Genomic DNA, 13,452 nt, shown 5'->3' with positions numbered 1-13,452 from the left:
CTGCATCTGCCTCTCCCTCCCATTGTTCCATTTTCTGACTCTGGATCCTTGTGTTTCATCTTTTGTTTTGGCAGGTGTACATCGTGCTGCGCAGTGGCAAATCGCATCAGGAGAACATCGGTATGGGCACCAAAGCATCCGGAGCCAAATTCAATTTTCGTCCCCAAGTCCGGACCTTTGCCAATCCGAGTTCGGTGACCACCTCAACGGTACCAGTGGCGGGCACCACGTCAGCAGGTGAGTCCTAAGTCTAGCGATAACAGCCAATTGCCTCATTTGTCCTAATGGACAGACCATATCGACACTTATGACAAACGACAGTGTCCACTTGACAAATGTTCAGCGCAGACAGATTGCCTGCAACACAAACAGTGGAAGGCAGAATAGCGAATGGCGAATGGCGATTGGGGAATGGCAAATGAAGGTCTGCCGATGAAGTCTTCTCCTGCCCAGACTCTCGTGCTTTATTTATGTCATATTATTTGGCAAATTAAAAAATGAGTGAAATAGGCAACGGTATGGCATCACTTTGCTTCTTATCTCTCCTGTCTAGACACGAGTCATGTGGTGCGAGATGGGAGTACATGGTCCTAGCCATATCTAGTGACAGCTTTGACTTCTGATTTATGTGCTTTAGCTCATACAAAAAACAGTCTTAGCAGTCTCCTCTGCGGTTAGCTCAAGGGACTCTGTGTGCTTGAGTATGTGCGCTCGTGTGTGCGTGTTTCCGAGGAAGGAAATAGCTACGAAGCGCAAACTTCCGCCAAGCTGCCGCCGACGCCATATTTGTTTATCGCTTCGCTGGCTTTGATGTATAAACAACTACGAGTATGTGTACCATTTGTGGCATCTCTGGCAGGGCAGTCAAGTGAGCCATCATCCACAACGAGGATGCTGGGGCTGCTGTTGGTGTTGGTGCTGGTGCCAGTGGGTAGTGGTGGATGCAGATGCAGTTGGTTGTTGTGTTGGCCAATTAAGTTTGGCAAGTTCTACTTTAAATTTTGGTCCACCACAAGGCATCAACGCTGATTCGATGGCTGGTGCGAATAAGTACTTCTCTCAGCGCAAAAGGACAGCCATAGATCATGTGATACCATGGCAACTTTATTTAATAGTAACTGTAACTGTAACTGGCAGTAAGAAATTCAGTTGAATAACAATTTAATCAGAGTTTCAGAGAATGTACAGACATTTTATTTCCAGTTGAATATTTTTTAAAATATTTTTCCCCATAAGCAGACTGCATGTCCCTCTTGACATGGACGGAAATAGTATGAATATGAGTATACGAGAATTTTTGTTTGGTTTCGTTGAATGCCACTCAACCACATTCTAATGGACATTGAGCAGTGATTCCCTTTCAAATTCTTGAACATATATAAATAACTTTAACGAGAGGAAAGCTATGTGCCTCTTAGCAGATCTTCTCGGAGTTTACAGGCTCTGATGCTGTCCTTAGAGACGTTCTAGTCCCCGCATTATTATCGCAGGGTCTCTTATTGGGTTTCATGGCGAACCTTTTTCATTTGCAACGCTCTCAGCATTTTATTGCGAGAGAGCGACGCTTTATGTTTTAATGCTTTATGACCACTCGGCCTCTCTCTCTTTCTATCTCTCAGTGGGAGCACGGCTTTTATTTAATTTTTTATTACTCGTATTTCTATTCTAACACAAAACCTTAGCCATTTTTGTGGCTGCGTAAATTGTGCGTTAAATTTACATTTTTTTTCTGTTTTTTGGGGCCTTCATTTTGCTACTTTATACGCGAGATTTTTTTTTTTTTTTTGTTTGTTGGTACTAGTCGACTTTTTTAAGCGGCTCTCAATTTGCATATTTAAATTGAACAATCACAAAATAGCAAACACTCACCATCACATACACACATACACATGCAGCTGTAGCGAATTTTAAATATTTTGAAGGCGAAAAAAAGGGACAAGAGCGTGGCGGATGGTGTTGCATACTAAAATAACTGGGGGGGGGGGTGGGCTCACATAATAAATTCAATTTTTGCCACTGTCGACTGACTGCTCCACTCGACTTTCGCTTAATTTCGCAGCCATAAATCTAAATTCAGCGGCAAACAAAGCAGCAAATAAAAAAAAAAAAAAAACATTGATGCTTTTAATATACACTTCCCCGAACTGTGGCCAGTTTCGCATTCCCAGGAAGAGTGTTTCCCTTTGGCCGAATAACTTTCCAAGAATGTAGCCTCACAGAGAGAGAGAGAGTAAAGTTGAATATTTGTTTTTCTTCTCAGTATTTTGTAGTATTTGAAAGTTCGGCCTGGTTCCACTTAAATCATGCTGACAGGCTTTCAGTTGAATTGAACGGCCATTCATCATTCCGCCAACAAGGAGGGGAATGGAATCAAACCCAAGTCGTAGCCACAACAGGCTCCTCCAACTTTCGTTTCCATTTCCACAGAAGCTACATACATTACGCATTTAAATTTACGGTCTGGGATCGGATCGGTTTTGGGGATTCGGGGACGTGAAACTTTTGACATGCTCGTGGAAGTTTTTTAGTGCAAAAGTTGCTAGAGCCAAAATCATGGGAAAGGAGAGAAGAGAAGAGTGGGGGGGCAGGGTGATAGGGTGACAGGGTGAGACTGAGAGGTTTTTCCGTGGTTCGCTTTTGTTTTCTACTGTCGCAATCGCCATCCCATCTCCACGTGTAAACATATTTTTGTTCTTCATTCTCAAACAGAAAACAAATTGTCCGACCAGGAGGCTCTGGAGGAGATCCGCCAGCTGAGCATGCAACTGCAGCGTATACAGGAGATGGCACCGCCCAAGGGGGTGGCCGTGATGACGATATCGAGTCTGCTCGATGGACTCAAGACCTCCGGTGGCATGATGGCCGTGGCAGCCGGACATGCGGCAGCGCGTCAAAGTGCCCTGCCACTGTTGGCTTTGAATGCGGAGATGCAGAAATACAATCAGCAGAACATCAATGCGAATGGCCGGGGTAGTGGAGTGGCAGGTGGTGGCAGTGGCCGGACAAGCATACCCACAATGGTACTGGAGACGCCACCGTCGTCCACGCCACCCTCGACGGCGTACGAGGAGCGGGCCATCAATACCGAGCTTAGCGGTGACGACTTCCGGGAGCAGCTGCTCCGTCGCACCGCCGACGGTCACATCATCTGCAGCCGCTGCCTGGACGCGTCCAAGGAGCACTACTACTGCTGTCCGCCGCGCAGTGCCTGCGACCACATGGGCTCGCCGCAGCAGGAGGGCAGCATCAGCTTCGCCAACATCAAGCTGGACTGCATGTGCTCGCAGTCGGAGGACCTCGACCAGGACTACATGCTGCGGCAGCGGCGTCCGGCCGTGCGCTCGGCAGCCACCAACACACCTCCCCCCAGCTGTAAGCGTGGCCCCCGAAACCTGCTCGAGGCCGACGTCTGCATTACGTATCAAATTTGTGATAACTGTAGAAGTAAGTATAAGCTTAGTGGCCGCCGGCGCAGCGGCAGTTGCACCCAGGCCCAGGCCCAGACCCACAGCCACGTCCAGACGAGCGGCGGAGTTGGCGCCACGGTTCAGAGCCAGGTGCAGTCGCGCAGCAGCGAGCTGCTTCTCGATCGCAGTGTGAGCTTAGCCGTGGCCAAGGCAGCGCATTCCACAGACGACATTGTCCTCTACACCAGCTCCACCAAAGAGGAGGATAAGGAGGAGGAGTTGCCCCAGTTGGCACCTGATCCTGCCCCGGCGCCCTCGCTGGGCAATGTGTCCAATGCTTCGAACAACTCCACCAGCCAGACGGACAAGACAAATGGCAGTGGTGGAACAACGCGTCCCAAGCGGCCGGATAAGTTGGTTTTGGATCTGAACGACCGTTCAAAATACACCAAAGAGGTTTCTGTATAAAGATTTAGCAGAGGTAAAGCTAGTGGAGTGTCAAGCCAATGGTTCTGCAGGAGTTTCAAACTCTCAAAAGGTTTTTCAGAGGCTTTAGGTTGAACCGCGCTGCCTGGCATTCCTGTTGGCAATTGAAAATAGTTTATGTTTACGCAAATTGAATAACCAAAGACTTTAATAAATTGTATTTCCATAGCCACTTGTGTAGATATCGTTACGATTGAGCTAAGCCCTAAAACCACATAGATATAAGACATGCCCAGGGCCTAAAACACCTGACTTTAGTGAAAGGACAGTGAAGGATGGGTGTGGGTGTGAGAGTGGGAGTGGGAGTGGGAGCGTCAGGGATTTGCATTGCTAGGCAAAATGTTTTGCAGCTATAATGAGCCCTTAAATGCTGTGAATATATTTTGCCCAAGGCAAACGCAAACCCATGCAAGACAAACAAACCAAAATGCCACAGACTCAGAGCACCCACATGCATAAATAGACACAACATTTTGCTGAAAGTCATGTGTTTAAGCTGGCTATTTAATTGAATTTACATTTCATGCATGTGAATAATTGCAACTAAATTGCTTACTAATTGAAAACGGCATCGAATCATTTCCGATAGTTGTTCAAATTATACTGACGCTGAAATGCATTTGCTGTTTAATTAATTAAGTCATATTTAAGTGTCAATCTATTCAAAATAAAATACTAAACAACTTTCCAACGCAGCTCTTTCTGTAAAATATAAAATATATGATAAATGTGGATGGAAACTGTTTAATATACATATCTCTGCCAAAACAAAACAAAAACTGCATGTAAAAACCAAAACAAGTATGCAAAATTAAATCAAATTTAGATGTAATTGTATTTACAAATATCTGATTATTAATTAGTTAATTAGTATACAATTAGCTGCAATATTATAAATAATTCCAAATAATACACACATTACTACTTCAAATGCAAGCAATTGTAAAATACAAAATATTTATTGTATTTATTGTTTGTATTGTAGTTACGCATTGCTGTTATTAAGTGGAAAATACATTAAATGTATGGCTTAAATGTTGTTTAAAGCAATTCAATAAATGGTGAATAATATGGATGTACGAAGGCTTTTTCTTTCGATACAGCATCAGCTCAACACCAGCAGCTCACCTCAAACCGTGCATCGCCTGACAGCTTAATTAAGCATACGCAGCGTGGAACAACTTTAACAACACTTCAGCACCTTATCGTAGCAGGCACTGCAATTTGAGTGTAGTACGCACCCCTGCAGAGTGTATCTGACCCCGCCTATCTATCCCATGTGTGGGTGGGTGTGCCAGTGGCGATGAAGAGTGTTGTCGTCTTTCTTACGCTTTATGAGCACGTTATGGCTTTTATCTTTATGGACATGCCTGTGTGTGACCCTTTTTGCCATTTATGTCTGCCATTCTGAAAATGCCTTTTCAACTCTCTCCCACACACACACGCAGAGTCGCACACTGATACACACACTAAGGCACTTATACTCGTACAATGTAACTGTTTCGCAGGAGACGTTAATTTAAATGTTTTACGGCCTGCCGTCGCGCCGGTTCCGCCCCATCGGATGTTGTTTTGTTTCCTGTTCTCTCCTGTTTTGTTTTGTTTTGTTTGGTTTTCCCTTTCTGTTTGTGTTTCAAATTAAAATTTTCCTTAGGAAGCCCTCCTCAATCCATCCATACCTCACCCCGCTACTCGGGGTGCTATCAGCACAGTAAAGGACTTCCAGGATGTGTGCGTGGCTGTGTATTGAATGTTAAGGCGAGAAGTCATTTAAAGCGGCACGTTCTCGAGTTTTCCTTAAATTGAAATTCAATCATTTCACTCCAACAAATATGCCTGAATAAATATGTCTGCCATGGATATACAGAAATACTCATATATAAATTTTTACTGCTGCTTTTTTTTTTGGGCTTATTTACTCGCACAAACAAAAACTTTTACTTTTGCAGTTCAAGCCCGTGACGCCATTAATTAAACTTTCAGCATATGCGCCTGCCGCATGCCCCAGCTACCCAGGACAATAGTAAGAGCTGCTAAAAGACAGACAGGCAGATCGGAGCGAAGCGGAGTGGAGTGGAGTGCAGTGGAAGGCAAAGAGAGCTGAGAGAGTCTGAAATTCCGCTGAAATAAGCGTATACGTAATCGGGGCATTTTCCACTGCTAACGACTGTCGCCGGAAAGAGGTTTTTATTTTTATTAACATTTGCATTGCCATGGAAAAGCGAAAATATGGGCATTAATTGGTTCAATTGGAGTCCACCATCCGCGCTTACAGCCCTGAGTCCTACGGTAGCTTTTGTTTCCCCCCATTAAAAACCAAACGTTTTCATGGTAATTAAAATCACTTTTCCACACGACCAGAACAAAGGGCTTAAACAATTGTCTGGTACGGTAAACGGTGTAAAATAGTTTTACAATTGAAATGTATTTGTATAGGTACTAGCTACAGATTGTTGATATGCTAGTTGGTTTCCAGTGGATATACAAATATCACTTTAATCATTGCAATAAATCTGCGATAAATTAACCAGGACTATCAGTTGATAATGTAAATCACTCCAGTAGACTGCTTTGATTGCGTCTCGTACCTGAAGCCAGCCAGCAATGTGTGTAACTTTTGGAAACTTAAAGTTCAATGCCTAAATACACATTTCATTAGATTCAAGGGCCTGAGGCCTGTGTGCGAGGTGCTTCAGCTCAGCGGCTTGTTGCTCGTGCGACTTTTTGCCAGTACACCAAAAAGTCGAAGCCAAAAACTTCATCTCCCTCAAAAACTGGATCATAAATTTCAAAGCGAAATGAGTGGAAAAGGGACGATGCTGCAGGGACGATGTAAGTGAGAAAAATGCTCTGCGTACTTTGCCAGAGACGGAGCGCAGCGGAGGTCGTTCTCTAAACAATGATAATGGAATTTAGCAGAAAACCCAAATTGCTTTTTTCGTCGTCGGCTGGCAATTGCAAAATCTTGAACAGTGGCTCGAACATATTTATTTCCATGTCGTTGTCGATGCCGATGCCGATGCCGTTGCTGGTGTTTGATGGCTGACATTGGGCTGGTTTGGTTCGCTTTTGATTATGGCCTGGCCTGGCCTGGCCTGGTCCCTGTCCCCCAATCGTCTAAATGTATGTGGGTTATTTGAGCATTTTTTCCATCACTTAATTACGGCAATAAATGCCAATGGCAATTTCTTTGGCATTAAATAAAAACATGTTAACGACTTGCCAAGCCTGAAAAGAACAAAAAGCGATGAGAAATAATAAAAAGAAACGAATGGCAAAAAGGCAAACAAACGCACTCACACATATCTGGGAATCGGGCTGGGCTGGGCTGGGCTATGATAGGGTAACATGCTGTTGGCATGGACACCGCTTGTTGGCTCACGTGCTGCTGGGCATGGAGCCAATTAAAATTAAAGTAGGCTCGCACCCGGGCACCGTCTCTAGGCGTGTGTGTGCGCGTGCCAGAGGGTACTACCAAGAACAATAAAATTAAATTGCTCAACACCTTATTAACATTAACAGCAGATGGCTCAGTGCCCAAATTCCCATACGACTTGTTTCCTTTAGCTTTTACTGATGTTTTTTTTTTGCTCCCTTGGGTGTTGTGTCGAATCGCTTTTCAGAACTTTGAAACTGAGACTTCGATTCCTATAAAAAAAATATTCACGTATTATTTTTAATATTATTATAAGTTAAGTACACAGACAAAAATAGAACGAGCTCCGCCAGCGCAGATGCAGGTAACCTTAAGCATATATATGTATGTATGCCCTGTTTATTTGTTAAATTTAATTGGTGATTTTAATTGCTTTTCATGGGTCGTAAGTCCCCATCTCGTGTGCGAAGAGGGGCCAATGATAGCTTTATCTGCTGCTGTCCTATTTACACAGACATAATTCAACAAAAAATATTGCACAAATATTTCAAGGATATTTGCATTTGCATTTGTGTGTGTGTGTTTGTGTGTGTGTGTATGTGTGTGTGGATGTATGGAAGTCAGATCACACGATGCTACTCACAAAATATTTGTATTGCATTGTAAACACGCTGACTAACTCATAAACTTCAGTGGGTTCATATCTTGTCCTGTCAGCCATTGAATGGAAATGGAATTCTTACACCACTGCATCTTGTTTGGCACACCACTGAAATTCTTTAAACGTAGACGTTATATGCACCACACACAATTGCATTTATGTGCATACGTGAATTGCATTAGAAAGCTGCCGGCACATAAACTAAATCTGCCTCAAGTGCAAAGATCACAGTCCCCCACCCACACCTGACAGGAACAGTAGGACAGGCACAGATGGGGAGCTGACTGAGTGGTGAGGGGTTGGTTGGGTATCCATTTGCATTAGAGATGAGCCCGTGATCGCTTATGCATAGCATACAGACACCATTGTTGAGGTATTACATACAGTATTTAGTAGTGGTACTCGTATTATCTTCACTGTAATACTGTTGCAATGCAACATAATTGAGCAGAAGTTCCCATCCCTGGAGTTCACGCACTCTTTCGGCCCAACAGACATGCACATCTCCAGGCAAAATTCAGACATCTCTTGGCAGTGGAAATGACAATGGCATATCACAACCAAGCTTTAGTTCCAGCTCAGCCCCAGAGCCAAGGCTTAGTGTGAGTGTGCGAATGTATTTTCTTACGTTTACGTTTAAATTTGGACGTGGTTGATGTGTCAGTTACAAGAAGCAATTGTGGAAATGTGCCGGTTGGTATATTTGGGATGAGATGTGCGATAAGCGCCAAATGCTGGATCCTAGAATAACTACAGACGTGTGAGAATGCTGAGCGAACATGTGAATGGAATGTGGAAGTGTGCAAACTACTCGGAGTATACTTTGTATACATATATACGTATGTACATATGTATATGCGAGTGGGTGTTTGTTGCCAGCTGCTGATTGAGATAGCAAAGGAAAAACTACGAGTAGGCACCAGAAACCGGCACCAAAAGTTGACAGAGACAATAGTTGTTTTTTTTTGGTTATTTGGTTTCTTATGCCCCCCATCAAGTTGAATCTTGCCTGGGGCAGGGGGCAGGGGCAGGGGCAGGAATTGAATAGCTAGCTCAATGACTTATTGGCTATAAAGGATAAATGTGTATTTGTATGATAAGTTTTTCAGGTTCGGCTTCCTATTCGTGTGCAAGAAATATACTCGTAAATGTTACACGTGTGTTTTGCCTCCATTTGCTGGCTGAAATCTTCTGGCTTGCTTTACTCTGATCAGCCATTAAATCTTCCTGCAGCTGCTGCATATATAGAGAATCATCCACTCCAATAGTTTCACTTTGATTGCATGCCATTCCCATACGAACAATAGCCAGATAAAATCATTAAATGAAGTCACTTCACATGCGTATACTTAATTTGTGTTTTGCAGAAATTTAATGTTCTGAATGAATAAAAATAAGAAGTGACATTATGAGCAGCCAACATGTCGCGACGCTTTACATACCCTACGAGATGGATATACTCTGCTGTGATTTAACCGAATTAAGATAAGTTGGAAGTACGTCTGTCTCTTACATACACACACAGGAATTCAATACATATACCCAAAAAGGAAAGTAACCAGGTGATGATGCAACAACTCGCGACGCAATGGGTCGCAGCACAAATCCGCAAAAGCGTCAAAAGTGTATGTACGAGTATGTATGTATGTATGTATATAAGTTACCTAGACAACATCCGCACTAACAACACACATCCGTATCCGTATACGCATCCGTAATCTGCCTGTTCCTCGCCCGCAAATATGCATGTATGCATGTGTAGCAAGTCGACTGCTGTTTTATGTTTTACGTATGCCGCATTTAACAATAAAAACGTGAAATGTTTTAGTGAAAAGCGCAAAAGCGGTCAAAATAAAACACACGCACACACACACACACACCTCTCTCGAGTGCTGTACCTGTGTGCTTTAGCGTAAATTCATTTCAGCATTTAGGATGCTCTTCAAGAGCAGCCACCTTTGAGTTATTTGCCCGAGGGAAGGGGATTGGCAAATAGATGTATAGGAAAATTCACCTGAAGAGCAATAATCGGACAAAGCAAAATGAAATTCAAGTGATTCAAACCATGAGTGGTGACAATTTAAACACATTTACGGCATTAATTGCCCCCAACGACGTGAGAAATTCTCAACCAAATTAGTTGTGGTCTCTGCAGGGCTTATGCGGCAATGCTGGCAAGTACTCTATCAGAAGACAACCAGAGGTAACAGTATCCTTAACGTACAAACGCTAAGTGGTGGCCTGTACCGACAAAGGAACCTCAACACACTTGCCTGCTGCTCAACGAGCCCTGAAATTAATTGAGATTGCTGCCATCATAAACATGCCAAATGAGAAAATTCTAATTAATTCTCCAAGTGTTCGGCAAGAATGCTTCAAACAGTCATATATATTGTGTGATTTGTGACAGTAAGACAGCCAGGGAATGGCCTGCACTACACTTAATCAACGATGAATTAGCAGGCAGGCAGGCAGGCAACCAATGCAATGGGAGATGATCCTGAGAGAATTTGAGGAAATTAGCAAAGAGCAGTAGCAGTAGCTGGAAGCTGGAGATAACCTCGTAAACTAGAATAATTTGTGGTTGACTGTTCGTCCGGATGTGTTTTTGTAATTTTCTTGCGACTAATTGCTTTGAAAGCCACGGATGCCACTTGACACAGTACTTCGCGCTCCAACTCTTCCTGATCCCCATCTGTCCCCTCTGTCCGCCAGCAGTTGCATGCGTCGCTAAATTAAATGGCTGACAAAGTGAGCAGCAGCAGGAGTCTGCAGCCCGCAGCTCAAATCACCCCAGCCCCAGTCCGTCCCGCCCTTCTAGCTGCAACCGAGAGCATGGCAAAAGACACAACGAGTTTTCTTTTATAATTTGTCGCCAATTGCAGCCGCAACAGCATCAGCATCAGTAGCAGTAGCAGTTGCAGTGCCACTGCCAGTAGCAGTGGCAGTTACATTCGCAGTAGTCCCGCCCCTGACAAGGACGCGGAAAGTGCCAACTGGCGCAACTGTGAAAAGTTGGAGAGCACAAGAAGAAAGTTTGCCATAAATCAGAATATTTTAAAAGTGTTTGCTCTGACAGAAAAAAGGGAACAGAGAGAATGAAAGTGAACTGTGGCAGTCATAAGCCAAGATTACGGCCAAGAACTAGCAACCGTGTCGAAGCAGAAAAAACAGGAAAATGGAGTGAAAAAGAACAGCGCTTCTGGCAACGAACTGATTAGACACTCTCAACGAGCAACGATATGCCGGGGAATGGCAAGTAAAATACTTTTGTAAATTTAATCAAGCAACCATTGGGCAATTGTCTGTTCTGACCGCAGGTTCGCGTTCGCTTTCGATTTTTCATTTATATTTAATGGCAAAGATCAAACAGGATGACGGCACGGATGTACCACTCAGTGGAAGTTCTGCGGCGAGCTTCTGGTGTCCTCCGGCTGGGCGGTGCCATCATTATGCTCATCAACGCTGTCGCTTATCCTTCGACTGAGTGCACCTAATGCAAGTATTTTGTGCCATCATCCATGCTGAATGACTCTGCCATCCAATTTAAGTTCCAGTGCAAATTTAACTTCAACTAATCCCCGATCCAGGGAATGACTGTAGACAGGCCTGTGGGAGCCTGTAGCTGGTCATGGATTTGCAATGCGCAGATGATCTGCAGATGAATTGACATTGTTCTATAGTTTTCGATGCCGCAGCAGGCGTCAGCATTGACTTCAACAACAAATAGACAAACAAAGCACACAAACGAGCTACAAAAGTTTGATTGACATTTCAATTAAATTATTGCCAAAGTTGCTGTCGCTGACGCTGACGCTGTCGCTGTCGTTTTTATTGGCGCCTCAGCGGAAGCTCGGAATGTTCCGAGTGCAGAAAACTTTGCTCGCCGAGTACGAGGAGATCTATGAGCCGGTGCTGGTCGAGAATCCATTCACCCTGGTGGACACCCGTGGCATAGGTCTGCGCCAGTATCAAGTGGCCCTCACCGCCAGCCGCATTATATTTGGCTGCGACAACTTCTTCAAGCACGGACAGCCCGGCAGCGTGTCCAGCAGCTATGGGAATAGTCTCGATCCGGAGATCGAGTGCTTCGAGCTGGTTAGCCTCATACCGCTGCAGTTGATCCGCTTCAATTTCTACCGCTATCTCGATCGCTGCCTCATGATGGTAAGTGTTAACCATCAGCTGCAGCTGATACCCCCGCTGTCGCCGGAGAGGCCAATGATCTTGGAGTTCGGGGGACACATCTACAAGACGTACTTCTGGCGCACCTGGCGTGAGCGGGTATCCACCATTCGGCTAATGCAGCCGCTCTACAACCAGATCACTGGCCACTCACCCTTCTCCAGCACGGACGTTATGATGGACGACGAGGAGACGGTTGCGCTGGTTCATAAGGCGCCCAGGACACCGTCAGTCATAAGCAGGTGCCAGGCCGAGTTCTAAGCAAAGTCATAAGAGGCTTTCGCAAAGCTTTCACATCATTCCTTCATTCACTTTGCAGACTTCTTTTTCGTCCCGTTGTCGATTTATTTATTTATTTTAAGTACTAAAAATGTACCCAAACACCTTTTAGTTCCCTGCTGGAATTTTGTAAGCCATTTGTACTACGCTCGGTATCAAATAGTCCAGGACCTTGCGGCCACTGGGCTTTTTTTTCATCTTGTTTCTTTTGGTTAATGCAATCAGGGCCCGGAGCAAGAAATCCCAGCCGCAACTAGCAACCAAAGCTCTGGTTTCGGCGGCTTGTTCTGTTGACTGTTTATTTTGGGAGGCAGTGCGATGGTGGTACAGCGGGGTATGACGTTGGAAAGAATGCTGTATTGATGTGCCCAGGCTTCGGGCCATTTCTTTTTTCCCCCGCTTTTCGTCCAGCCCTATTTTCACAGACAAGTTAACCAACAAAGTTTTCAATTTGCCGACAAACTTAAGCCGCAGCCACAGCACTTGTCGAGTCGAGACGGGTCGGGTCGAGTCCAGGGAGAGCGGAAAGGAGAGGGCAGGACATGCCTGTCTCTGTCTGAGCGTGCAGCTGACACCAAAAATCAATTGCAATGAAATGGTTGGCAAATAAAACCAACAAAACAGAAAATAAAACAATCGTCATTGGCCTTATTTGGTTTGCAGCATTTAATGGTCAAAGTTGTTCAACTTCTCCGTAATTTATTTGATTTGCTTTTTGCGGGGAGGCCGTTTAATAAATTACAATTTATTTAATGAAATGTACAGAGACAGACTGAGAGAGAGAGAGGGGCAGCAAGCATTAATCATACGCCATGTGGTGCGCAATAAACAAAAGCTGAGAAGGCCCTGAGAACCAGACAGCATTTTAAATTTGGCAAAACTTTAGTTGAAGTTTGCCCACAAAAACCGTTTGCCTGGCAACGCCATTGCGAAAAGTTAATTAAAAAGCCATGGGACATGGACAGAAACCAATAAAAAGAATCACACGCCCACAACGCCAGCCACCAACTACCACCAACCACCACCATCAGCGCACACAGCACCGCTGTGCTCTCTAA

The 13,452-nt window shown here is 44.5% G+C and overlaps 2 protein-coding genes across 2 annotated transcripts in view; both read left to right on the top strand.

Moving 5' to 3' along the window:
• The window catches only part of LOC111076691, a 46,993-nt gene extending 42,106 nt beyond the window's left edge, over positions 1-4,887 (top strand). The window contains exons 13-14 of the mRNA XM_041593029.1: positions 75-237; positions 2,710-4,887. Of these exons, the coding sequence (XP_041448963.1) occupies positions 75-237; positions 2,710-3,875 (1,329 nt within the window). The 3' untranslated portion in view covers positions 3,876-4,887. The remainder of the gene's footprint in view (positions 1-74; positions 238-2,709) is intronic.
• A 6,754-nt stretch (positions 4,888-11,641) lies between these two features.
• On the top strand, positions 11,642-12,513 carry LOC111076690. Its single transcript, XM_022370579.2, has one exon. The coding sequence runs from the start codon at positions 11,789-11,791 to the stop codon at positions 12,374-12,376; it is 588 nt and encodes a 195-aa protein (XP_022226271.1). The 5' UTR covers positions 11,642-11,788; the 3' UTR covers positions 12,377-12,513.
• Positions 12,514-13,452: the final 939 nt, after the last annotated feature.

This window comes from Drosophila obscura, unplaced genomic scaffold, assembly GCF_018151105.1.
Source record: "Drosophila obscura isolate BZ-5 IFL unplaced genomic scaffold, ASM1815110v1 contig_186, whole genome shotgun sequence".
Taxonomy (NCBI): domain Eukaryota; kingdom Metazoa; phylum Arthropoda; class Insecta; order Diptera; family Drosophilidae; genus Drosophila; species Drosophila obscura.
The sequence above is the reverse complement of the archived record's forward strand: the minus strand, read 5'-3'. Positions and strand labels throughout refer to the sequence as shown.

Coding starts and splice junctions, on each gene's coding strand:
- LOC111076690 (XM_022370579.2), top strand. CDS start 11,789: ATGTTCCGAGTGCAGAAAACTTTGCTCGCCGAGTACGAGGAGATCTAT.